We start from the raw sequence: 23,583 nt of genomic DNA, 5'->3' as shown, positions 1-23,583 counted from the left end.
CTTCGCGGTCACGGCCATTGCTCCAGTAATAAGAGATAGCACGTCGCATGTGGGATTTGGAGCTATCAGACCAATCCATATTATTAGTTTTAATACTGGTTACTATGCGGTCAGGCACGACCTGCATAAGCAGCGCATTGAACTGGGGAGATTTCAAGCCCGCATTAAAAGTCTCACCACCGGAATAAAGAGTGTAAATTGCACAAAAGCGGTCAAAAGATTCAGGACCCTCCTCCTTGGGAATGGATGTACAATCAAGAATTTTGGAGATATCTACAGGTTTACGGAGAGCACGCTTAAGTGCTGGGAACTTTAAAGTGAGTTGAGCCTCATCTGGTGGATTGTTGGTTTTAAAAGTATCCCATGTGGTCCCATGATCCCCTAATTCCCGTTTCCATTTCTCACCTAAATCTGGGGTAAGGGATGAAAGAATAAGGGAATACTGATCCCTAGGGGTAGCACCATACACGGTTGCAGTTCTCAGATATTCAGTAAAGCCCTCTGGGTCCGTTTTATGTGACGGACAGTGAGCCATGATCAAACAGAGCTCCTGAGGTTTAAAAGCCTGCCATGTCTCAATAAATTGGTCGTCGTCATCAGTCGCTCGAGGGTTAACGAGACGTCGGATTGGAAAATTTGCAGGGGGAGGCGGTGGTGGAAAAGGCTCCTCTACCGGTGCTGTGCGGATAGTTAATTCTTGGAAAGCCTGACTAACAGAGGTAACAGGCTGATCGAGGAAGGGGGTTGGTGCTTTTGAGCGAGTGCGTGTCGCAACGGGAGTAATAGGAGCAGGGAGATTATCGGCAGCAAGGTTGTTACAAGGGGGAGGGTGAGAATGGGGCTTCCGCACCGTGGAGGCGGATATGGGGGCATCGTGGGATTTAATTCCTCCTCCTCCTCCTCTGTATCAACCGAATAGGGAAACAACGGCATGCCAGAGGTAGCGGGAGGATCCTCCTGATTTTTAATCTGATGGGCTATTCCGACCTGCTTACCGCCCAATGCAGTATTATCCCCCCCTTGATTCTTAGGATCTTTCCTGTCCCATAGCTCACATTCGAATTTCAATGTTTCCCAATCTTTGGTTTCTCCGTCTTTATAATCAGCAATCCCTCTCCTACGGGCATTGTCCTTCCACCTCATTAACAAGGACAGTTTGAGTCGTCTGTCTGATTCTTTTTGCCATTTGGTAATTAATTTCTTCCATTTGGCTCCGGCATTCCTAGTCCAAATGGCTGTCTCTGCCGCGGTGTAGTTTTCTAAATTCCAGGTACCATCTAGTGGCCAAATTTCAGATCCGAATTTCTTATTTAAAGCTGAAGACAAGAAGCGTAAATTGCGTTCCTGATCAGGGAACATGGTGCACATAAAAAGCAAGGGAGAATTGTCCTCCGTTTTGTCCAGGCTCTGGCCCATGACTTTTAAGGAGTGGGAAAAAAAGTAAAAGAGAAACAAAATGGGGAAAAACTGCCTTGTAAATTTAAAAGTCAAAAATCAAAATCTGGTCCCTGACCCTATCCAAGCCTCTGTATCCCTGTCCTGGGGAAAAGAAACAAGAGCAGGGGGTCCCTGACCTTAGGCTACGAACGACAACCGGGTCCCAGACCCTAAGAACTTTACTCACAGTTAAATGTAGATTCGAACACCGTCACCTGTCAGTGTTATCAGTCAGGGACGAGGGGTCACAGCACCGATCCGAGAGAGAGAGACCAAGGTTAAAGCTTACCTTGTTGTGCCGTCCGTCTCCGCTCTCCGGGTTCGTGCTCGATCACTTGTTCGGTCCCTGCGCAGGTTCGAACCCTGCTCGCTGCGCCAATGTCGTCTTTAAAATCTTTCCTACTTTGAGACTGTGAAGAAAACAACTTTACAACTCTGTTTCGATAAAAATAACTTTGTCTTTATTGACCAAAGCCTGCAGGCAGTGTGGCTACAGTTTAGAGAGAGAGAGCAGTTAAAGCAAAACTGCTCATTCCTTCTCAAGCTCGCAAAGACATGGAGAAATCGTTCAATATTTATACAAAAGCTGTATCATTTTACAAAAACAGACCTTGTTCAAAAATGTAATCAGTAGTGAGAGATCAGTAGTAAGGAATCAATACAGTCATAACTTCTGACCAAACATGTTGTCATGGAAAGACCCTGACTCGGCTTATTTGCAGTATTTTGTCTTTAGAGGGTTTAAGACGTGGTCCTATTTTGCTTTTACCTCTGCCCTCATGATGCCTTGACGCAGATGGACCTAGGTCATGAGGAGGTTGTGTTATTAGGACATTCCTAGATCGTGACTTTGTTATCAGGTTTTACTAGGCACTATTTTCCCTCTTCTGGCCTTGTATGATACGATTATGTGGATTCTTAGCTTTGTCTAGTTTGTCAGGGTCTGGTCTTGGCAATAGCTGACACAGCTTTCTTATACATGGTTACATAAGTTGGCTATTTTTCCCACCATGCTATTGCTGAGTTTGTACACTTTCACAGAGTACTTTTGAAACATATTCACTGTTGTAATGTAGGAAGCTGGAAGTGCGCATGTGTACTCACATTTAGTTTTAAAATTGTTATTTTCATTATAAAAAATAAATTTAGAGTACCCAATTCAGTTTTTCCAATTTAGCGTGGCCAATCCACCTACCCTGCACATCATTGTGATGTGGGGGTGAGACCAACAAAACCACGGGAAGAATGTGCAAACTCCACATGGCAGTGACGCAGGGTGGGGATCGAACCTAGGACCTCGGTGCCGTGAGGCAGCAGTGCTAACCATTGTGCCACCTTGTTGCCCGTAAATTATTATTTTCAAAGTGTATTCACAGGCCTTAGTAATAAGGTCAAGGAAGCCATTTTATACTTCTAACATGTGCCTTTCTGCAGCCATTTCGCCTTCTGTACCTTTTCTATATTAACTATGTATTGATTTCATCGCAAAAAAACAATAATGAAATTCAAGTTTATTCAATAGTGAATATTGATTATGATTAGTGAATTGTTGTATTGGGTAATTATATTGCAAAGATTAGATCTTTATTTTTAAAAATAACACGATCAACCAAAATGTTTCGAGAAACTGCAGAGCTATCAGAATTTGTTTGAAAAAATAAATTACTTGATAATTTCGAGAAGTTACGAGATGTGGTGATAATAATAGTAATCACTTATTATCACAAGTAGGCTTCAATGAAGTTACTGTGAAAAGCCCCTAGATGCCACATTCCGGCACCTGTTCAGGGAGGCTGGTACGGGAATTGAACTTGCGCTGCTGGCTTTGTTCTGCATTACAAGCCAGCTGTTTAGCCCACTGTGCTAAGCCAGCCCCTGATAAGCCTGTATATAATATTACATGTACTCAGCAGTGTGACCTCCCACCAGTAGTTGGCATCAGGCATCAGTCAGGTGACACTGGCTACCAGCAGAAGGTTGTCAGGCGTACACAAGGCCAGTCGCACTTAAGGGTAGTTCCAAGAGAGTCTAATGTAACTCTGTGATAACTTAGTCTGTATAGCATTCTGATCGTTACCTTACCACGTGTACATTAATAAATCATCGTTCTGGCTAATTCACCAGCAGTTCAGTAGAATCATTGCAAGACAAGATCACAGAACACAACACGAGACACCATATTCTGCCAAGAATATGTGCGCTAGGCATTGGAGTAATGGTATTGTTACTGGGCGAGTAAACCGGAGACCCAGGTTAATGCTCTGGGGATCAGGGATCGAATCTGCCTATGACAGATGCTGAAATTGAATAAAAGTCTCGAATTAAAAGTCTAATGATAACACTCTTGATTGTTGTGAAAACTCATCTGGTTCACTAAAATCCTTCAAGAAATCCGCTCTCCTTATGTGGCCTGGCCTACACGTGACTCCAGATCCACAGCAATGTTATGGTTGATTTGTAAATGCCCTCTGAAATAGCCTCACAAGACACGCAGTTCAAGGGCAATTGGAATGAACAGAAAATGCTGGCCCAGCCAGTGACGCCCACCTCCCAGAAATGAATAATTTTTAAGAAGGCTCATTGTTCAATCTTAAGACGAGTAAGAAACTGTCTCTTTGATTGGAATTGATTTATTGTCACATGTACCGAGGTACAGTGAAAAGTATTGTTCTGTGTACAGTCCAGACAGATCGTTCTATACATGAAAAAACAAAGTGCGGATCTTGGCAGTTTGCTCAGTTCACAAAAGAATTTAATGGCTTTGTAGACGTAGATTAAGATTTTAATCAGCCTCCGAAACATATCCAGACAGCTCATATAGACAGACACAAACGATACTGTAACTGAATTACAGGAAATGGCAGAGATTTAACTGAACCACATTTTTGAAAAATTCGGCCTTAATGACAGAGAAACAGGAAAAGCCACTCGGGGAGATGAGGAAATCCAGGCTCAGTGCGGATTTGCTGTCACCCCTCCTTTCTTATACATGAACGGGATTTAGGCTGCAGAATGTTTCACACCAAAACACAGAGGGGTCAAATCGAAGCAACACATAATTCTCAATTCACTTCCATTTAACTATATTTGACTTTGTTTAAAAGCTGACTGGTCAACTGAACAAAGATTCATGCGACTTCTGTTACCCAGTGAAACGCTTTCTTTTCTTGGTCAGTCATGTTTGCAATTTAATTCAATGGTGTATATTTCAGAGTTTATTCAGGGTGAAGATTCGAGATCTATTCAATTCAAAATGAAGTCATATATAACAAATAAATATACTGATGTTCAACATAGAATAATTAAACAAATATTGAGTAAAATTTATGGAAATTTTCTACAGGATGATAAGAATGATGCATTAATGATTCAACAGAGAGCATTGTCCCATTAGATATTTGCTGAACAAATGCTAAAGTTCAATGTAAGTTCAATATCTTATGGTCTTACAAGTTGAGACCATTGGGTACTGTGCTTCCAGCTGTTTCTGTAGCATGGAGGTTATCACATTCACCTAACGCGCAAAAGGTGCCTGGTCCGAAACTGGCAGAAGCATTTAATGCTTCTCATTTAGGATGTGGAGATGCCAGCATTGGACTGGGGTGGGCACAGTAAAAAGTCTTACAACACCAGGTTAAAGTCCAACAGGTTTGTTTAGAATCACTAGCTTTCGGAGTGCAGCTCCTTCCTCAGGTGAATGAAGATGTAGGTTCCACAAACACATGTAGAAAAATTCAATGATGCCAAATGGTACTTTGAATACGAGTCTTTGCAGGTAATTAAGTCTTTACAGGTCCAGACGGTGCAATAAGAGAGAGGGATAATCACAGGTTAAAGAGGTGTGAATTGTCTCAAGCCAGGACAGTTGGTAGGATTTCGCAAGCACATGTAATGTAACATGAATCCAGGGTCCCAGTTGAGGCCGGACTCATGTATGTTGTGCTTGGCTATCAGTTTCTGTTCGGCCATTCTGTGTTGTTGCGCATCCTGAAGGCCGAACGCTTACCCGAAGATCAGAGGCTGAATGCCCTTGACTGCTGAAGTGTTCCCCGACTGGAAGGGAACATTCCTGCCTGGCGATTGTTGCACAATGTCCATTCATTCATGTTGCAGCATCTGCATGGCCTCGCCAATGTACCACGCCTCAGGACATCCTTTGCTGCAGCGTATGAAGTACATAATGTTGGCCAAGTCGCACCATTACACGTGTTGGTGATACCCATGTTGATGATCTGGCACGTCTTGCAGAGGTTACCATGGCAGGGTTGTGTGGTGTCGTGATAGCTATTCTGAATGCTGGGTAGTTTGCTGCAATCAATGGTCTGTTTAAGGTTGCGCGGTTGTTTAGAGGCAAGCAGTGTTGATGACCTTGGCAAGATGTTCGTTTTCATCGATGACGTGTTGAAGGCTGCGAAGAAGATGTCGTAGTTTCTCCGCTCCGGGGAATTCATCAGGTGAATGAGGCACCGGGAGTTTTTCCACAGACCCCAAGAGGCCTACAGCGAACCCAATGAGACAACCAATGAATCGGAACAGCAGACCGAGAGATCTGTGGGACTGGAAGATCCAGCCAGCAGGAAGGACTGGAAAACCTCACCCATTAAAACAACCCGATCAGCTGATTCTACAGCTCCTCTTCCACTAAACCACTCAGTAAAACTGCCTCAAAGACCTTTCTTCCAAATTCTGAACTCACATCTTTCTCCTCATTTCCTGCTGTCTCCCATCATGCTTTCTCAGGGCTCATCTTGTCTGTGAAACTTACCCTTTGCTCCTTTGACCCAATTCTCACTAAACTGTTTAACATCGAACTTCCACAATCATATAATTTACAGTGCAGAACAGGTCATTCGGCACATCAAGGCTGCACTGGCCCTTGGAAAGAGCACCCTTCTCAAGCTGACACCTCCACCCTATGCCCATAACCCAATAACCCCATTTAACCCTTTTGGACACAAAGAGCAATTTAGCATGGCCACTCCACCAAACCTGCACATCTTTGGACTGGGGGAAAACCGAGCACCCGAAGTAAACCCACGCAGACACGAGGAGGATGTGCAGACTCCGCACAGACAGTGACCCAAGCGGGAATCGAACCTGGGACAGTGGAGCTGTGAAACAACTGTGCTAACCACTGTGCTACTGTGCAGCTCCTGATTTATTGGATTTAAGTTCAAATACAAGCCACGATGAAGCATCTGCCTTGGTGGGGTTTGAACCTGCATTCTCAGAGAATTGTGCTGGGTCTCAGGTTTACTCATCCAGTGACAATACCATTACACCATCACCTCCCCAGTCAAGCACTTTGCAGAGCTCGTCCGGCATATGAAGCCGGGACCTCTCCAATTTTGGAAACCCCCTCAGCGAAAATCATACCCCACGGTTTCAACGGTATCTTCATGGAGTCAGTGTCTTTGTCCGTTTCCTCTTTGACAATCAAGTGAAGCTTGGTCCTCACACAGAACACGTGTATGGTTTCTCCCCTTAGTGAATAGTGTTTTTTTCAGGCTGTAACTGGTTAAAGCTCTTTCCACAGTCAGTTCACTGGAACACACTCACTCGGGTGTGTGTGTGTCACGGTGCTTTTCCAGTCACACTGATGTTTTAAATATTTTCCCACAAACAGAACAAACATTTTTCTTTCCACATTTATAGTCAGGATATTCAGGTCCTGATCAATTGAGTGACACTGTCGGATCTTAATGTGATATTTTGTTTGTGTTTCCTGTCTGAAAATCTTCTACTAATGCCCTGGAAAAGGACTTTACAAAGGCCACACTATCAGTACAGGATAGAAATTCAGAACAGACAATTCCAGTTTCTGGGGAACATTTTGTTTCTCTCTTCTGTCCCCAAAGCTGTAAATTCCCGTCCCACACACTCTCCTCCCTGGGCTGAAATCCAAATAAAGTATTCGATCATTATTTCTGTATCCTTTTACCAAAGTTATATAATTAGAGGTAAGAATATGCTTTATAAGTCACTTCATTCATGACTTGTGACAGACATTAATCTGAATCACCCTGACTGAGCAATTAGAATAACAGAGGTGAACCTTGTGTCTAGAACTGACTGTGTGGAGTTTTGATGAGCAATCGCAAAGGTCGTTCCTCGAAATCTTCCAGGGTTTCCTTTGTTCTTCCTCTCCCTCTCGAACTAAGTTATACCGGATATCAGACTTCGGGCCCTTTCTGGTTCTCTTCCTGCTGACTAAATAACTTCAATCAAATATGGAGAAGACTGAATCCACTGTTTGGTCCCTGTTCCAATCTTCATTCCTGACATACCGACTCTACCCCTCTCCCTGGCAACAGTCTGAGACTTAGCCAGTCTCTTTGTAAACTTGATTTCATACTTGATCCAATATGAGCTTCTGACCTCATAGAATTTAGTGCAGAAGGTGGCCATTCGGCCCATCGAGTCTGCACCGGCCCTTGGAAAGAGCTCCCTAGCTCTCACCTCCACCTATCCCCGTAACCCCCCCTAACCTTTTTACATACTAAGGCAATTTACCATCGTCACCTCACGATTTGACAATCCCATTACACACCTGGCTGCTCTCCCACATTCTACCTCTGGACACTTAAAGCGATCCAAAAGTCTGCTACCCATGTCTTAATTCACAGCCAGTTCCTTTCCCCCATGATCCCTGTGCTCCGAGACTTGCATTCTCTCCCAGTCAATTCTCACCCTTGTTTTCAAATCCCTCCATGGCCTCATCTCTCCCTGTGTCTGTCATCTCCTCCAGCCCCACAACCCCCTGGGATATCTGCACAGCTCTGATCCTGGACTCTTGTACACCCCCAATTCTAATTACTCCGCCACGGTTTTAAGTTCCTTCGGCCCCAAGCACTGAATTCCCTCCCTAAACCTCCCCGTCTCCACCTCACTCACCTCCTTTCAGACTCTCTTTAAAACTCACCTCTTTGACCAAGTTTTTGGTCACCTGCCCTAATATCTCCTTTTGTGTCTGGGTGTCTCACTTTGTTTTATAATGTTCCTGTGAGGTTGACTGGGATGATTTCTGATGTTAAAGGTGTTATATAAATAGAAGTTGTTGTTGTTGACTGTAACCCTGACCTCCTGTTTTACATCCCATTGGTTTCACAACAAACTCTATCTCTGATGTTTTGCCCCCTGCGGGTTTGCAGCCTCGATAAAGACGGCGGTCGTTAACTCCGGCCTGTCACCGGGAGCAGGCCGCAGCTCGATGCAAACACGGGCCCGGAAACTTCTCATTGGGGTTTGGAGCCTCCTCTGGGTCTCAGTGAATCCTCCGGGCCGAGTCTTGCATCGGCACTGCGCATGCTCCAGCGCACAATGCCCTGGGAATGATTGACGACAGCTTTCGTCCAATAGGAAAAGAGGGGCATACCTGGGTGACCGGGCGGGGCGGCTGTTCCTCCAACCAATCGGAGTGAATGAAGGGCGGGGCTGAGCCCGGTCTCCCACGTGACTCCGAGCATGCGCAGTGCCGATGATAGCTCAGGATTCAGGTGGTCGGGTGGAAATCCGTCGCCGGTCAGATCCCGCTCGGTGAGTCATGAGGGAGGAATGGGGCCGGCGGATGGGTCGGGATGCTTCACAAACGCTCCGTGTCGGCCCCAAGCCCCGAAATCGAAGCTCGGGTGCAGCAGTTGAACCGGCGAAAGCTGCTCGGGCTTTTCCCCGAGACAGGCCCGGGTGGACGAAGTGTGCGGCGGAGCGCATGCGTAGTGAGTGGGAGCCCCGGGTTTTGCTCGGAGGGAGTGAGCTCAGATTTACCTGAGTGATATCTGTACCCGCCGGGGTTAAATTACAAAACTAGATTACACAAAAGAGTCAGAGACATGATGACACAGAGAATAGCATTCGGCCCATTGAGTCCATGCTAGCTCTCTGGGGCAATCCAGTCAGTGCCATTCTCCTGCTCGATCCCTGTATGCTCACAGATTTATTTCCCTCAAATGTCTATCCAATTTCCTTTTGAAATCAAATGATTTATGTGTCTATTTTCAAACTCCCTCAAAGGCAGCAAGTTTCAGCTCATTGCCGCCTGCTGTGTAAAAACATATCTCATATCACCTCATATCTCCTGTACCTTTTACATACAAACTCGGAACAGGCCACTCGGCCCCTCGAGCCTGCTCAGCATTCAATAAGATTGCGGCTGATCTCATTTGAACCTCAACTCCACATTCCTGCCTACCCCGATAACCTTTCACCCCTTTGCTCATCAAGAATCTATCCAGCTCTGCCTTAAAAATATTCAAGGACTCTGCTTCCGCTGCCTTTTAAGGACGTGATTTCCAAAGTCTTACAACCCTCGAGAATAAAAAGTCCTCATCTCCATCTGAAATGGGTGACTCCTTATTTTGAAACAGTGAAGCCCTCATTCTCGATTCTCCCACAAGAGGAAACATCCTCTCCACATCCAACTTGTCAACCCTCAGGATCTGATACAATACAATCCAGGTTTTACCCAAAACTTTAAATCTGTGTCCCAAGTGCTTCTACGATCAGTAAATGGAAACAGAGTTTCTTTGTCCACCTGATGGAAATCTGGCATAATCTTGTGTACCTGAATCAAATCTCCCCTCAACCTCCTTTGCTGGAACCATTCTGGTAAATTTCCTCTGCACCTTCTCCAAGAACCTTCACATTCTTCCTGAAGAGTGGTGACCAGAGCTTTATAAAGATTAATAGAATAGAATTAGTACCATAGAATTCCTTCAGTGCAAAAGTGGGCCATTCGGCCCATCGGGTCTGCTCTCATTCTCTGAAAGGTCACCCTGCCTAGGCCCACACCCCCACCCTGTTCCTGTAACCCCATAGGTCCACCTAATCTGCACATCCCTGGACACTAACGAGCAATTTATCTAGACCAATCCACCTAACTTGCCCTTCTTTGGACTGATGATGTGGAGATGCCGGCGTTGGACTGGGGTGAGCACAGTACGAAGTCTTACAACACCAGGTTAAAGTCCAACAGGTTTGTTTCGATGTCACTAGCTTTCGGAGCGCTGCTCCTTCCTCAGGTGAATGAAGAGGTCTGTTCCAGAAACACATATATAGAAAAATTCAAAGATGCCAAACAATGCTTGGAATGCGAGCATTAGCAGGTGATTAAATCTTTACAGATCCAGAGATGGGGTAACCCCAGGTTAAAGAGGTGTGAATTGTACCAAGCCAGGACAGTTGGTAGGATTTCGCAGGCCAGATGGTGGGGGATGAATGTAATGCGACATGAATCCCAGGTCCCGGTTGAGGCCGCACTCATGTGTGCGGAACTTGGCTATAAGTTTCTGCTCGGCGATTCTGCGTTGTCGCGGGTCCTGAAGGCCGCCTTGGAGAACGCTTACCCGGAGATCAGAGGCTGAATGCCCTTGACTGCTGAAGTGTTCCCCGACTGGAAGGGAACATTCCTGCCTGGTGATTATTGCGCGATGTCCATTCATTCGTTGTCGCAGCGTCTGCATGGTCTCGCCAATGTACCATGCTTCGGGACATCCTTTCCTGCAGCGTATGAGGTAGACAACGTTGGCCGAGTCGCACGAGTATGTACCGCGTACCTGGCGGGTGGTGTTCTCACGTGTAATAGAGGTATCCATGTCGATGATCTGGCACGTCTTGCAGAGATTGCCATGACAGGGTTGTGTGATGTCGAGGTCACTGTTCTGAAGACTGGGTAGTTTGCTGCAAACAATGGTTCGTTTGAGGTTGCGCGGCTGTTTGAAGGCAAGTAGTGGGGGTGTGGGGATGACCTTGGCAAGACGTTCATCGTCATCAATGACGTGTTGAAGGCTGTGAAGAAGATGACGTAGTTTCTCCGCTCCGGGGAAGTACTGGACGACGAAGGGTATTCTGTCGGATGTGTCCCATGTTTGTCTTCTGAGGAGGTCGGTCCGGTTTTTCGCTGTGGCGCGTTGGAACTGTCGATCGATGAGTCGAGTGCCATATCCCGTTCGTACAAGGGCATCTTTCAACGTCTGTAGATGTCTGTTACGCTCCTCCTCGTCTGAGCAGATCCTGTGTATACGGAGTGCTTGTCCATAGGGGATGGCTTCTTTAATGTGTTTAGGGTGGAAGCTGGAGAAGTGGAGCATCATGAGATTATCCGTGGGTTTGCGGTAAAGCAAAGTGCTGAGGTGACCATCCTTGATGGAGACGAGTGTGTCCAAGAATGCAACTGATTTTGGAGAGTAGTCCATGGTGAGTCTGATGGTTGGATGGAACTTATTAATGTCATCGTGTAGTCGTTTCAGTGATTCTTCGCCGTGGGTCCAAAGGAAAAAAATGTCATCGATGTATCTGGTGTATAACATCGGTTGAAGGTCCTGTGCGGTGAGTAGGTCCTGTTCAAACTTGTGCATGAAGATGTTGGCGTATTGGGGTGCGAATTTGGTCCCCATGGCTGTTCCGTGCGTCTGGATGAAGAACTTGTTGTCGAAGGTGAAGACGTTGTGATCCAGAATGAAGCGGATGAGTTGCAGAATTGCGTCTGGAGATTGGCAGTTGTCGGTGTTGAGTACTGAGGCTGTTGCAGCAATGCCGTCGTCATGGGGGATGCTGGTGTAGAGTGCCGAGACGTCCATTGTGACGAGGAATGTACCTGGTTCAACTGGTCCATGGGTGCTGAGTTTCTGTAGGAAGTCCGTCGTGTCGCGACAGAAGCTGGGTGTACCTTGTACGATGGGTTTCAAGATGCCCTCGATGTAGCCAGAGAGGTTCTCACACAGGGTCCCATTGCCTGAAACGATAGGGCGGCCTGGTGTGTTGGCCTTATGTATTTTCGGGAGGCAGTAGAGATCTCCAATGCGGGGAGTACGTGGGATGAGAGCATGTAGGGTGCTCTGAAGATCTGGATCCAAGGTCTTGATCAGTCTGTTAAGTTGGCGGATGTGTTCCTTGGTCGGATCTGCGGGTAACTGTCTGTAGTGTTCTTGGTTGTTCAGTTGTCTGTATACTTCTTTGCAGTAGTCCGTTCTGTTCAGTACGACAGTGGCCCCCCCTTTTGTCTGCTGGTTTGATGACGATGCTGCGGTTGGTCTTGAGAGTGCCGATGGCATTGCGTTATGCTTGGGTGACGTTCGGGGCTGTCTTGTGAATGCGACTGATGAATCTGGCATTGACGCGACTCCTGACGGCTTGAGCAGACATGTCGAGTCTAAGGCAGCGGCCTTCCGGAGGGGTCCAATTCGACTCTTTCTTCTTCGGTTGCCACACCGCAGATCTCTCGGTCTGCTGTTCCGGTTCATTGGTAGTCTGCTTGGGTTCGCTGTTGGCCTCTTGGGGTCTGTGGAAGAATTCCCGGAGCCTCATTCGCCTGATGAATTCCTCCGTGTCTGCCGCGAGACTGATGGGGTCCATTTTGGTGGTGGTGCAGAAATTAAGCCCACTGCTGAGGACTTCGATTTCATCTGGTTGAAGGGTGTAGTCTGACAAGTTGACAATAGATTTCCCTGTATTGTTTTCTACTGTGACACCGGGGGTGGCTTGGTTGCTGCCAGTGGTGATGCCAAGTTTCTCAAGCTTTCTGTTCTTGGTATGCATATAGGTGGCATAGTATTGTTGTCTCATCTGTTTGGCGGTGTTCCGCAGCTGGTCTGCTGCATCCTGAGCGCAAGTTGAGAATATGGCCTCTATCTTGGTTTCCAGGTTGCGTCGTCTGCTGTAGAGCTGGCGGACGAGGTGGTTGAGGAGTGTGAGAGAGGTGCGACGGCAGAGTCTCTCAGCGAAGTCTGTGTTGTAGGTCGACTTGAGTGGGTTTGTGATCTGTAGCCCTTTCGGGATCTTGTCTGCTTTCTTGCATCTTGCAACAGTCTTGCAACAGTCTTTGGACTGTTGGAGGAAACCTGGGCATCGGGTGGGAACCCACACAGACATGGGGAGAAAGTGCAAACTCCACACAGACCGTCACCAAGGCCGGAATTGAACCCGGGTCCCCGGCACTGTGAGACAGCAGTGCTAATCACTGTGTCACCAGAAGCATAGTTTCAGGATCAGTATTTCTATTTATGAAGCTCAAGGTCGAATATACTTTGCCAACTACTCTCTTAATATGTCTTGTAGATATATAAAATCCCTCTTCACCTCTTTCTCTCGCCTCCCAAAGAGGTCAATTGGGTTTTATAACAATCCTGCCATTTTCATGGTCACTTTTTCCCAGAGCCGGCCCCACAAGTGACCAGATTTATTCAGCTCAATTTCAAATCTGCCTTTGTGTTTTTGTGGGTTCTCTCACTCCCTATTTTCTGTTTTTAAATCAGTTTCACAGGGTGTTCGAAGGGGACGCTTCAAAGTCCGGAAACTCAAACCAAACATCACATCAGGATCTGACAAGAGTCCTCTATTTATCATATCCTGAATATCAGCGGATTTCGAACATGGAAGGAAAAAGCATCATTCACAGTGGGGAGAAACCGTTCTTGATTTGTGTGTGTGGACGAGGATTCGCTCTGTCATCAGGCCTCACAAGCCACAAATGCAGTCACACCGAGGAGAAACCGTGGAAATGTCCGGACTGTGGGAAAGGATTCACTGTCCCATCCAAGCTGGAAACACATCAATGCAGTCACACTGGAGAGAGACCATTCACCTGCTCAGAGTATGGGGAGGGATTCACTCAGTCATCCACTTTTTCCACACACCAGCGAGTTTACACTGGGGAGAGGCCATTCACCTGCTCAGAGTGTGGGAAGAGATTTACTTTTTCAGTCCACCTGCTGAGTCACCAGCGAATTCACACTGATGAGAGACCGTTTCATTGTCCAGACTGCGGAAAGTGCTATAAACGTTCTGGGGAACTGATTCGCCATCAACGTGTTCACACTGACGAGAGACTGGGTTCAGGCAATCATCTGACCTCACTGTACATCAGCGAAGTCACACTGGGGAGGCACCATTTGCCTGCTCCCAGTGTGGGAAGGGATTCACGCGATCATCTAACCTGCAGAGGCACCAGCGAATTCACACTGGAGAGAGGCCATTCACCTGCTCCAAGTGTGGGAAGCGATTCACGCAATCATCTGACCTGCAGAGGCACCAGCGAATTCACACAGGAGAGAGGCCATTCACCTGCTCCAAGTGTGGGAATGTATTCACCACTTCATCCCATCTCCTGAGACACCAACAAGGCCACAAGTAACTGCAGTGATTGGATTTTGCTGTTCCTCACATTCAGGACTGAACCATGTTCATTTGGGTCTTTGCTCATTTACAGGGGCTAATATTCTGGTAAGAAGTCAAATAAATTAATTTGTGTTAAACGTGCAGTGTTGCAACATTTTAATATCTCTGACACAAGTTAGTTCCTTTTGAAGTACTCTCGCTTTCCCCTGTCTCTTCCATCCTCACCGCCAACAAGAAGTGTGAGGAGCTTTTGGAGCTTCTTTGTGAATGAGATTGAGTAAATCCGATCAGCCGCCTCTGCTGCTTCCCTCCCTTCCACGAGCCCACCGGACCAAACTGTCTCTAAATTTCATCCTTTCCCGAGCCCTGAACCCACATCTTTCTCCAGTTTCTCTCCCATCTCCCCTCATGCACTCTCAGAGCTCATCTTGTCCATGAGACCAGCTCCTGCTCCATCGACCCTATTCCCACTGAGCTACTGATCAGCCAACTGTCCATGGATATTGTCAACATTTCTCTCTCTTCAGGTACTGAGCCTCTGTCCTTCAAATCTGCCGTCATCACCCCCTCCTCAATAAAACAAATCCTTGACCCTGCCATCCTGACAAATTACTGTCCCATCCCTCTCCTCTCCAAACTATTTGATCATGTTGTCACCTCCCAAATCCTTGCCCATCTTCCCCAGAACTCCCATGTTTGAATCCCTTCAATCAGGTCTCTGCCTGTCACAGTAGTGAAATACAGGAGACAAACCAAATCTTTCTCAGAGAGAAGACAGACAATCCGGGAGCTTGGATGCAAGGGTGGCACGGTAGCACAGTGGGTAGCACTGTTGCTTCACAACGCCAGGGTCCTGGGGTTGATTCCCAGCTTGGGTCACTGTCTGTGTGGAGTCTGCACGTTTTCCCCGTGTCTGCGTGGGTTTCTTCCGGGTGCTCCGGTTTCCTCCCACAGTCCAAAGATGTGCAGGTTAGGTGGATTGACTATGCTGTATTGCCCTTTGTGTCCAGAAATGTTCGGTGGGGTTACTGGGTTACGGGGATAAGGTGGAGGTGTGGGCTGAAGTAGGATGCTCTTTCGAAGGGCTGGTACAGACCTGATGGGCCGAATGGCCTCCTTCTGCACTGTAAATTCTCTGATTCTATGAGGTGAGATTATCCTTTCTGAGCTCCAGCCAGGTGATGTTAAACACTCGGGCGGGAAAGGCAAAAATCTACAATGTGTTTAAAACAGCTGATTTATTTCACCAATATCGAGAATGTTAACTCCAGTCCCTTACAGAGGTTATTATTTCAATCTAAACTCCTTGGTCATTGATCTCTCTAGTCATAGAATTAGAATCATACATTATTGAATTTACAATGCAGAAGGAGGCCATTCGGCCCATCGAGTCTGCACCAGCCCTTAAGCCCACACCTCCACCTGTTCCCACAACCCAGTAACCCCACCTAACCTTTTTGGACACAGGGGCAATTTAGCATGGCCAATCCACCTAACCTGCACATCTAATCATCGCCCCTTGACATTCACTGGCATTACAATTGCTGAATACCCCGCAATCAACATCCTGGGGGTGCTATTGATCAGAAACTGAACTGGACAAACCACATTAATGCTACCAGGGCAGGTCAAAGGCTAGGAATCCTAAGGCGAGTAACTCACCTCCTGACACCCCCCCCCCCCCCTCCCCCCCACCCAAAGCCTGTCCATCATCTATCATCTGCAAGGCACAAGTCAGGCGTGGAATGGAATACTCTCCATTTGCCTGGATGAGTGCAGCTCCAACAGCACTCAAGAGGCTCAACATCATCCAGACAAATCGGCTCGCTTGATTGCTCCTCCGTCCACAAACATCAACCATCCATCACCGACAAACAGTGGCAGCCGTGTGTACCATCTACAAGATGCACTGCAGTAACTCACCAATGTTCCTTAGTCAGCACCTTCCAAATCCATGACCACTATCATCTAGAAGGCCAAGAACAGCAGATCACTGGGAACCCCACCACCTGGAGGCTCCCTCCAAGTCACTCACCACCCTGACTGGGAAATATATCACCGTTCCTTTGCTGTCTCTGGGACAAAATCCTGGAACTCCCTCCCTAACAGCACAGTGGGTGTACCTACACCTGAAGGACTGCAGCGGTTCAAGAAGTAAACTCCCACCACGTTCTGAAGGGCATCGAGGGATGGGCAATAAAAGCTGGCCTAACCAGTGAAACCCACATCCCATAAATAAATTCAAAAAATCTACAGCTTTCTTTCTCACTGCCAAAGGAAGGACCGGAAATGACTTAATGCTGTCCCCATCTTAAAGTCTAAAGCATTGATAGAGAACTCAAGAAGCATGGAATCATGTCCTGAGAAATCTAGAATCGCACTGGAAATACCCCACCAATCACAAACATACCTCTCGACCACTGTCCTTTGCTTCCTGCTGCTCCAGCTGATTCACTTCCTGCACTTGTGATTGTTCTGGACATGAGAAGTATCCTGGTTTTCCCATGTGGAACAGGCAGGAATCCCAGCCAGGTCTTTAGTTATTTGATTTGTTGACTTAAGCAAAATAAACTTAAGATTAAAATAAATAAAGATTCATCAGCTTCTCCCCAATCAGCTTCTTCCATTGAGCTGAAGTCACCTTTTATCAGGAATTCACTGAAATGTTTTTGTTCATTGTTTTTTCAAATAAATTTAAAGTACCCAATTCTTTTTTTCCAATTAAGGGGTAATTTAGCGTGGCCAATTCACCTACCGGCACATCTTTGGGTTGTGGGGGTAAAACATACGCAGACACAGGGAGAATGTACAAACTCCACACGGACAGTGACCCGGGGCTTGCATCGAAACCAGGTCCTCAGCACCTTCAGGCAGCAGTGCTAATCAATGTTTTTGTTGACTGTTAATATCTAAACCTCTCAAATGATTAATGACTGAAAAATTCAGACGTCTTCACTCTTACAATGCAAACTTCATCTTTAACCTCTAGATTTGATTAATGGACCACGAACTGTAATTCTATGAACGATGATCAGATTGATTTCAGTTTTGTGATAACCAATGAATCGTCTCACTTTATAATTGATGAATGCAGTGACTAGGATGTGCTCTCCACAGGACTGGGATGCCCTGTCATGCCTTTATTTATTCCGTTATTCACTGACTGAAGCAACAATAAACTTCAGGTTAAAATAAATAAAACAGTTATATTCCAGGTCTCGTCCAAGAAAGGATTCTTGGCTGCCTGATCGATCTATCCAGCTACCTGTGGATAGGCACTCCAATGCCTCCCTGTTGCTCTCCAGTTCTTAGTCTCATCGTATTTATAGTTCATTCCCTTGTCTTGTTTTCACTCTGAAATTCATTATCTCTCACCGTTTGTGGCACAGTGGTTAACACTGATACTTCAAAGCGCCAGGGTCCCAGGATCGATTCCCAGCTTGGATGTAATGCAAAACAAGGCCAGCAGTGCAGGTTCAATTTCCGTACCAGCTTACCCCAACAGGCAACGGAATGTGGGGACTTGGGGCTTTTCACAGTAACTTCATACTTGTGACAATAAAAGATTATTATTATGCCTGTGCGGAGTCTACACATTCTCTCCGTGTCTGCCTGGATTTCCTCCGGGTACTCCGGTTTCCTCCCTCAAGACCTGAAAGAAGTGCTTGTTAGGTGAATCGGACATTCTGAATTCTCCCTCTGTGTACCTGAAAAAGCGCTGCAGTTTAAAAAAGATTGAATTCCATTTGCAATTGTTTTGCCCATCTGACCAGTCCACTGATATCTTCCTGCAGTCCATGGTTTTCTCCCGCAATGTCAACCATACGTAGAATTGTTGCCTCATCTGCAAATTTCATAATCATTAATATGTACCAGAGAACTGTGGAACCCCACTGGAAACAGGCGTCCTGACATCATTCAGTCCTGGATGTGATTCACAGCAGCAATAACAGCAGAATCCATCCCCTGCTGTCGCCTGTGAACTTGCTGATGTCTCAGCAGGTTGTTTGACTGAGCGAATCCCCTCCCACACACACAGCAGGTGTACGGCCTCTCCCCACTGTGAACCATGTGTCAGCAGATTCCATTTACTTTTAAATCCCTTCTCGCAATCAGAGCATTTGAAAGGTCTCTGATCAGTGTGAGTAAGTTGGTGTGTAGTCAGGTGGGATGACTGAGTGAACTTCTTGTCACACACGGGGCAAGTGTATGGTCTCTGTCCAGTGTGAACCCACTGGTGTATCAGAAGGTCGGATAAATCAATTAATTCCTGCCCCCACACACGGCAGGAGAACGGTCTCTCCCCAGTGTGAACTCAATGGTGTCTCAGAAGGTGGGCTAACCGAGTGAATCCCTTCCCACACGGAGCAGTGAACAGCCTCTCCCCAGTGTGAGTGTGTTGGTGTTTCAGAAGATCCCTTTCACATTTAAATGTTTTCTCACATTCAGAACAATTAAAAGGTCTCTTATCAGTGTGAACAAATTACTCTGACTTGAGGTTCGATGCACAAGTGTATCTTCCCACACACGGAGCAGGTGAACGGCCTCTCCTCAGTGTGAGTGTGTTGATGTATCAATAAATAATTTTTACTTTTCAAGGTCTTCTCACATTCAGAACAAGGAAACAGTCTCTGATCAGTGTGAACATATTGTGTCCAGAGGCTCGATGACTGAGTGAATCCTTTCCCACACACGGAGCAGGTGAATGGCCTCTCTCCAGTGTGAGTGTGTTGATATAACAGTAAATTATTTCTGCTTTTAAAGTTCTTTTCACAGTCAGCACATTTAAATGGTCTCTGGTCAAAGTGGACCTGATGGTGAGTTCGGAGCTTTGATAAAGTATTAAATCCCGTACCAGCCTCCCCGAACAGGCGCCGGAATGTGGCGACCCGGGGCTTTTCACAGTAACTTCATTTGAAGCCTACTTGTGACAAGCGATTTTCATTTTTCAAATCCCTTCCCACATTCCAGACAGGTGAAAGGCATCTCACCACTGTGAACATGCTGGTGTGTGATGAGGTGTGATAACTGAGTGAATCCCTTCCCACACATGGAGCAAGTGAATGGCGTTTCCCCGGTGTGAATGCATTGATGAATTTCCAATTTAGACGGGTTATTGAATCCCATCCCACAGTCCCCACATTTCCACGGTTTCACCATGGTTATCAGGTGTAGGTGAAGTGCAGATTTGAGGTCACTATCAGATCAGCCATGATGTTATCAAATGGTGCAACAGTCTCACAGGGATGAATGTCCAATTGCTGCTTCATGATTTCTATTGTGCAAATGTCCTTTTGTCTCTTCAGCTTGGATTCAGTTTGTTGTGGGCAAATTCTCCACTTCTATCCCCTAGTAAAAGTAGTTTACAAAAGTCCTCAATGTCAATCCAGGATAGAAATTCTGAAAGAGACAATTCTAGTTTCTCTGGAACAATTTTTCCTCACTTGTTCCCCCAAAGCTGTAAATCCCTGTCCCACACACTCTCCCTCCTCCCTGGGCTGAAATCCAAACCCATCTCAGCATCGACACCATTTCTTTCCTGCACTCCCAGTTTTGTCCCACCGTCTCCTGTGCCTGAGTTCAGTTCTCCAGCTCCTGCCTGCAGTCTGACAATAAAATCAATGGGCCTTATTGGGGTTTGGGGCCTCCAAGGGGTGTTTGTGCATCGTCCCCGCCCACCTGCCAGGGTTTCCTTCCTTGCCAGAGATCAGAGTCCTCATTGATTTGAGTGCAAAGTGGAAGCTCTTATTTATTATCCCCATCCTCTGATATGAACCATCCTCCAGTGTCTGAAGCAGGATGGTGCCCATTAACCTGGGCCTGTTCCCGGGAGGGAGAAGCTCCGCAGCTGCAAACCAGGGAGCTGACAATGATTGTGAAGGGTTTGCTCCAGTTCCCAATGCCCGGGGACTGATTGACGGCAGGTTTGGACCAATAGGGAAATGGGGTGGGGCTGAAGGAACGAAGGAGAGCGGCTGGCCCTCCACCGAACCAGAGTGAATGGGAGGTGGGGCTCTCGCTCCGTACGCATGCGCCTGCGTCACGCTTCGTCCACCCGAGCCTGTGGGGAAAAGCCCGAGCAGCTTCCGCCGGTTCAGCTGCTGTATCAGAGCTTCGATTTCAGGGTTTGGGGACCTGCACGGGGTTTTTATGAAGCCGCCCGACACATCCGCCGGCTCTATCCCTCCCTCACGACTTACCCGGCGGTATCAGATCGACTGAGAATTTCCAAACAACCGCCTCAACCGGAGCTACTCCAGGCACTGCGCATGCTCCAGCTCGCCATGCCCGGGGAGTGATTGACGGCAGATCCGGGCCAATTGGAATAAGGGGCAGTACTGGAGGACTGAGCGGGAGCAGCTGGTCCTCCAACTAATCGGAGTGAATGAGGGGCAGGGCTGAGTGCGGATCTCCCTCATTGGCTGAAACTCTGCATCATTTTGAAAGCTGATTTGTCTCAACTCCAGGAGAAAACTGGACCTTTCTGTTTGTGGCCTTAAACAGATTATTCATGTTGTTCCAGGAAAGTGGGCCTGTGGAATATCAGGTTGGACACAGCACACCGTCAGCCTGCGGTTTCACGCTGGGTAAAGAATTTGCAAACAAGGCAAGAGAATAAACAATTAATGGTAGGACCCTAGAGGATCAGAGGGACCTTGGTGGGCATATCCATCGGTCCCTGAAGACAGGAGGCTAGATAGATAGGGTGATTAAAAAGTAATATGGAGGGCAGCACTGCAGTCTCACGGGCATAGATTTCAGGTAATGGCAGGAGGTTTATAAGAGATGCGAAGAAAAACTTTTTCACCCAAAGGGTGGTGGGAATCTGGAACTCACTGCCTGAAAGTGTGGTAGAGACGGGAACCTTCAGAACATTTAAGAAGTATTTAGGTGAGCATTTGAAATGCCATTGCATGGAAGGCTACGGACTGAGTGCTGGAAAATGGGATTAGAGTAAATAGGTGCTTGATAGCTGGTGGAGACACGATGGGTTAAAGCGCCTCTTTCACTCTCTGACTCTAATCGTACCATTCAAATCACTCAATAGAATTCTCAGGAACCACATTGGAGAGGAAGGTTGCTTACACCTAATGATAAGCAGCACTCGCACAAGCAGCAAGACATATAACTTTGGTCAGACAAGATTTTCCCATTTCAAATCCATTTGACTATTCATTGTTATGTTTATCTTTTCCAGATTAAAAAAATTCCCTCCTTTACTCAGGATTTGATTATTTACCAATGTGAAGCTAATTGTTTCATAATTTCCTGGGCATGTTCTGTCCACCATTTTAAATATAGGAATTACATTACTGAGCTGCCAGTCTTTTAGAACTGATCCTTTTTAATGAATTATTAAATATGCGCAGTAATGTCTCTCCCTGCGAATCTTTTAAAATACGTGGATGTAATCCATTTGGATCAGGGGTTTTATCCCCTTTGAGTTTGATTAGTGTAATCAATAATCACCTCATCATTCAATGTCCTGTTGACCTGTTCTATCTTCCTGGGAAACAATGATGCAAAGTAATGATTTAATATTTCTGATATTTCTGTATCGTTCCTAGAGGTATTATCCTGCCTGAACCTTAATGCTTCACAGCGGCAGGGTCCCAGGTTCGATTCACGGCTTAGGTCACTGTCTGTGCGGAGTCTGCACGTTCTCCCTGTGTCTCTGTGGGTTTCCTCCGGGTGCTCCGGTTTCCTCCCACAAGTCCCGAAAGACGTGCTGTTAGGCAATTTGGACATTATGAATTCTCCCTCAGTGTACCCGAACAGGCGCCAAAATGTGGTGATGAGGGGCATTTCACAGTAACTTCATTGCAGTGTTAATGTAAGCCTCTATGTGGCAATAAAGATTATTATTATTTACTTTCCTCCTAACATTAACTGGCTGGAGTTTAATCTTCAAGATATATGTTGGTTTTTGTGTTGGTAGGGTCCCTTTTTAAAAGCCATCATCTGTGATATTATCCTTCGATTTAAGAACTCCCAAAGAAACTGGTGAACAATAAAATTATGAATTTTACTTCAGTCCTAAATTGTTTTTGTAAAAAAACTCTGCAATTCCTCTGATTAACATCTCCAATTAGAAAATGCTGATCAATCCTTACTAACTGACACATTCTTCACAGTGACACCTCCATTACGAAAGTAAATTATCAAAGAAAATATAACAGGTCAATATTTTACAAGAAAATCAATAAAATAATAATAAGAATCTTTATTGTCATAATTCGGCATACATTAACACTGCAATGAAGTTACTGTGAAAATCCCCTAGTCGCCACACTCCGGCGCCTGTTCAGGTGAATGTTCAATTCACCTAACAAGCACGTCTTTCGGGGAGAACGTACAGACTGCACAGGCAGTGACCCAAGCGGGAATCGAACCCGGGACCCTGGTGCTGTGAAGCAACAGTGCTAACCACTGTGCTGCCATTCTGCCCTAATGATGCTGTTTGATGCGCACATTGTCACGATAGTGACCGATTGGCAGCAACCTCTTTCCAGTCATTACAATCAATGCTTATTACATAAGTGGATAATGAACAGGAGTGGAGTAAATTCAGAGACAGGCAAGGCAGCACCCAGTTATTAGCCTTGACCAGAACATCAACTTTTTCAGCATTGTTTCTCCAGAGTTATCGAAGCTCTCGAATGTCTCGCAGGAAGGAATCGCGGGTTTAGGTGCTGATGGATATCCTGGTGCATCCTCAGCCACCAATAGTAATTATATATAAAATCAAGGATTTGAAATACGTGAAGGTAGGAGGTATGATCAATAAGTTTGCAGATGGAAAATTGTTGGTGCAGCAACTAGCGAGGATAAAAGCCTTAAATCACGGGATGATACAGATGGGCTGGTCATATGGGGGCAGAACTGTTGCAAATGGAATTTAACCAGGAAGTGTGGTAGCCCTTGCACAAAGTCAGTACAGATATGATAGAACATAGAAAAATACAGCACAGAACAGGCCCTTCGGCCCACGATGTTGTGCCAAACCTTTGTCCTAGATTAATCATAGATTATCAT

General features: G+C 46.2%; 3 protein-coding genes across 6 annotated transcripts in view; 2 read left to right on the top strand and 1 right to left on the bottom strand.

Annotated features, from left to right (window-relative positions):
• Positions 1–23,583, bottom strand: part of LOC140418341 (uncharacterized) — a 397,355-nt gene that overhangs the window by 32,475 nt on the left and 341,297 nt on the right. The gene's annotated exons all lie outside the window — the stretch shown is intronic.
• The window catches only part of LOC140421345 (uncharacterized), a 49,231-nt gene that overhangs the window by 12,985 nt on the left and 12,663 nt on the right, over positions 1–23,583 (top strand). The window contains exon 4 of the mRNA XM_072506016.1: positions 21,052–21,134. Coding sequence (XP_072362117.1) covers positions 21,052–21,134 — 83 coding nt within the window. The remainder of the gene's footprint in view (positions 1–21,051; positions 21,135–23,583) is intronic.
• On the top strand, positions 8,895–14,688 carry LOC140418342 (uncharacterized). 2 transcript variants are annotated; one of them, XM_072501804.1, is made up of 2 exons: positions 8,895–8,973; positions 13,686–14,688. In XM_072501804.1, the coding sequence occupies exons 1-2, from the start codon at positions 8,902–8,904 to the stop codon at positions 14,538–14,540; spliced, it is 927 nt and encodes a 308-aa protein (XP_072357905.1). In that variant the 5' UTR covers positions 8,895–8,901; the 3' UTR covers positions 14,541–14,688. The 2 variants fall into 2 exon arrangements, with proteins under 2 accessions (XP_072357905.1, XP_072357903.1); XM_072501802.1 differs by lacking the exon at positions 8,895–8,973 and adding an exon at positions 8,985–9,152.

The sequence above is a fragment of the Scyliorhinus torazame genome, chromosome 5 (genome assembly GCF_047496885.1).
Source record: "Scyliorhinus torazame isolate Kashiwa2021f chromosome 5, sScyTor2.1, whole genome shotgun sequence".
Lineage (NCBI taxonomy): Eukaryota > Metazoa > Chordata > Chondrichthyes > Carcharhiniformes > Scyliorhinidae > Scyliorhinus > Scyliorhinus torazame.
This window is presented reverse-complemented; position numbering and strand designations above follow the sequence as displayed.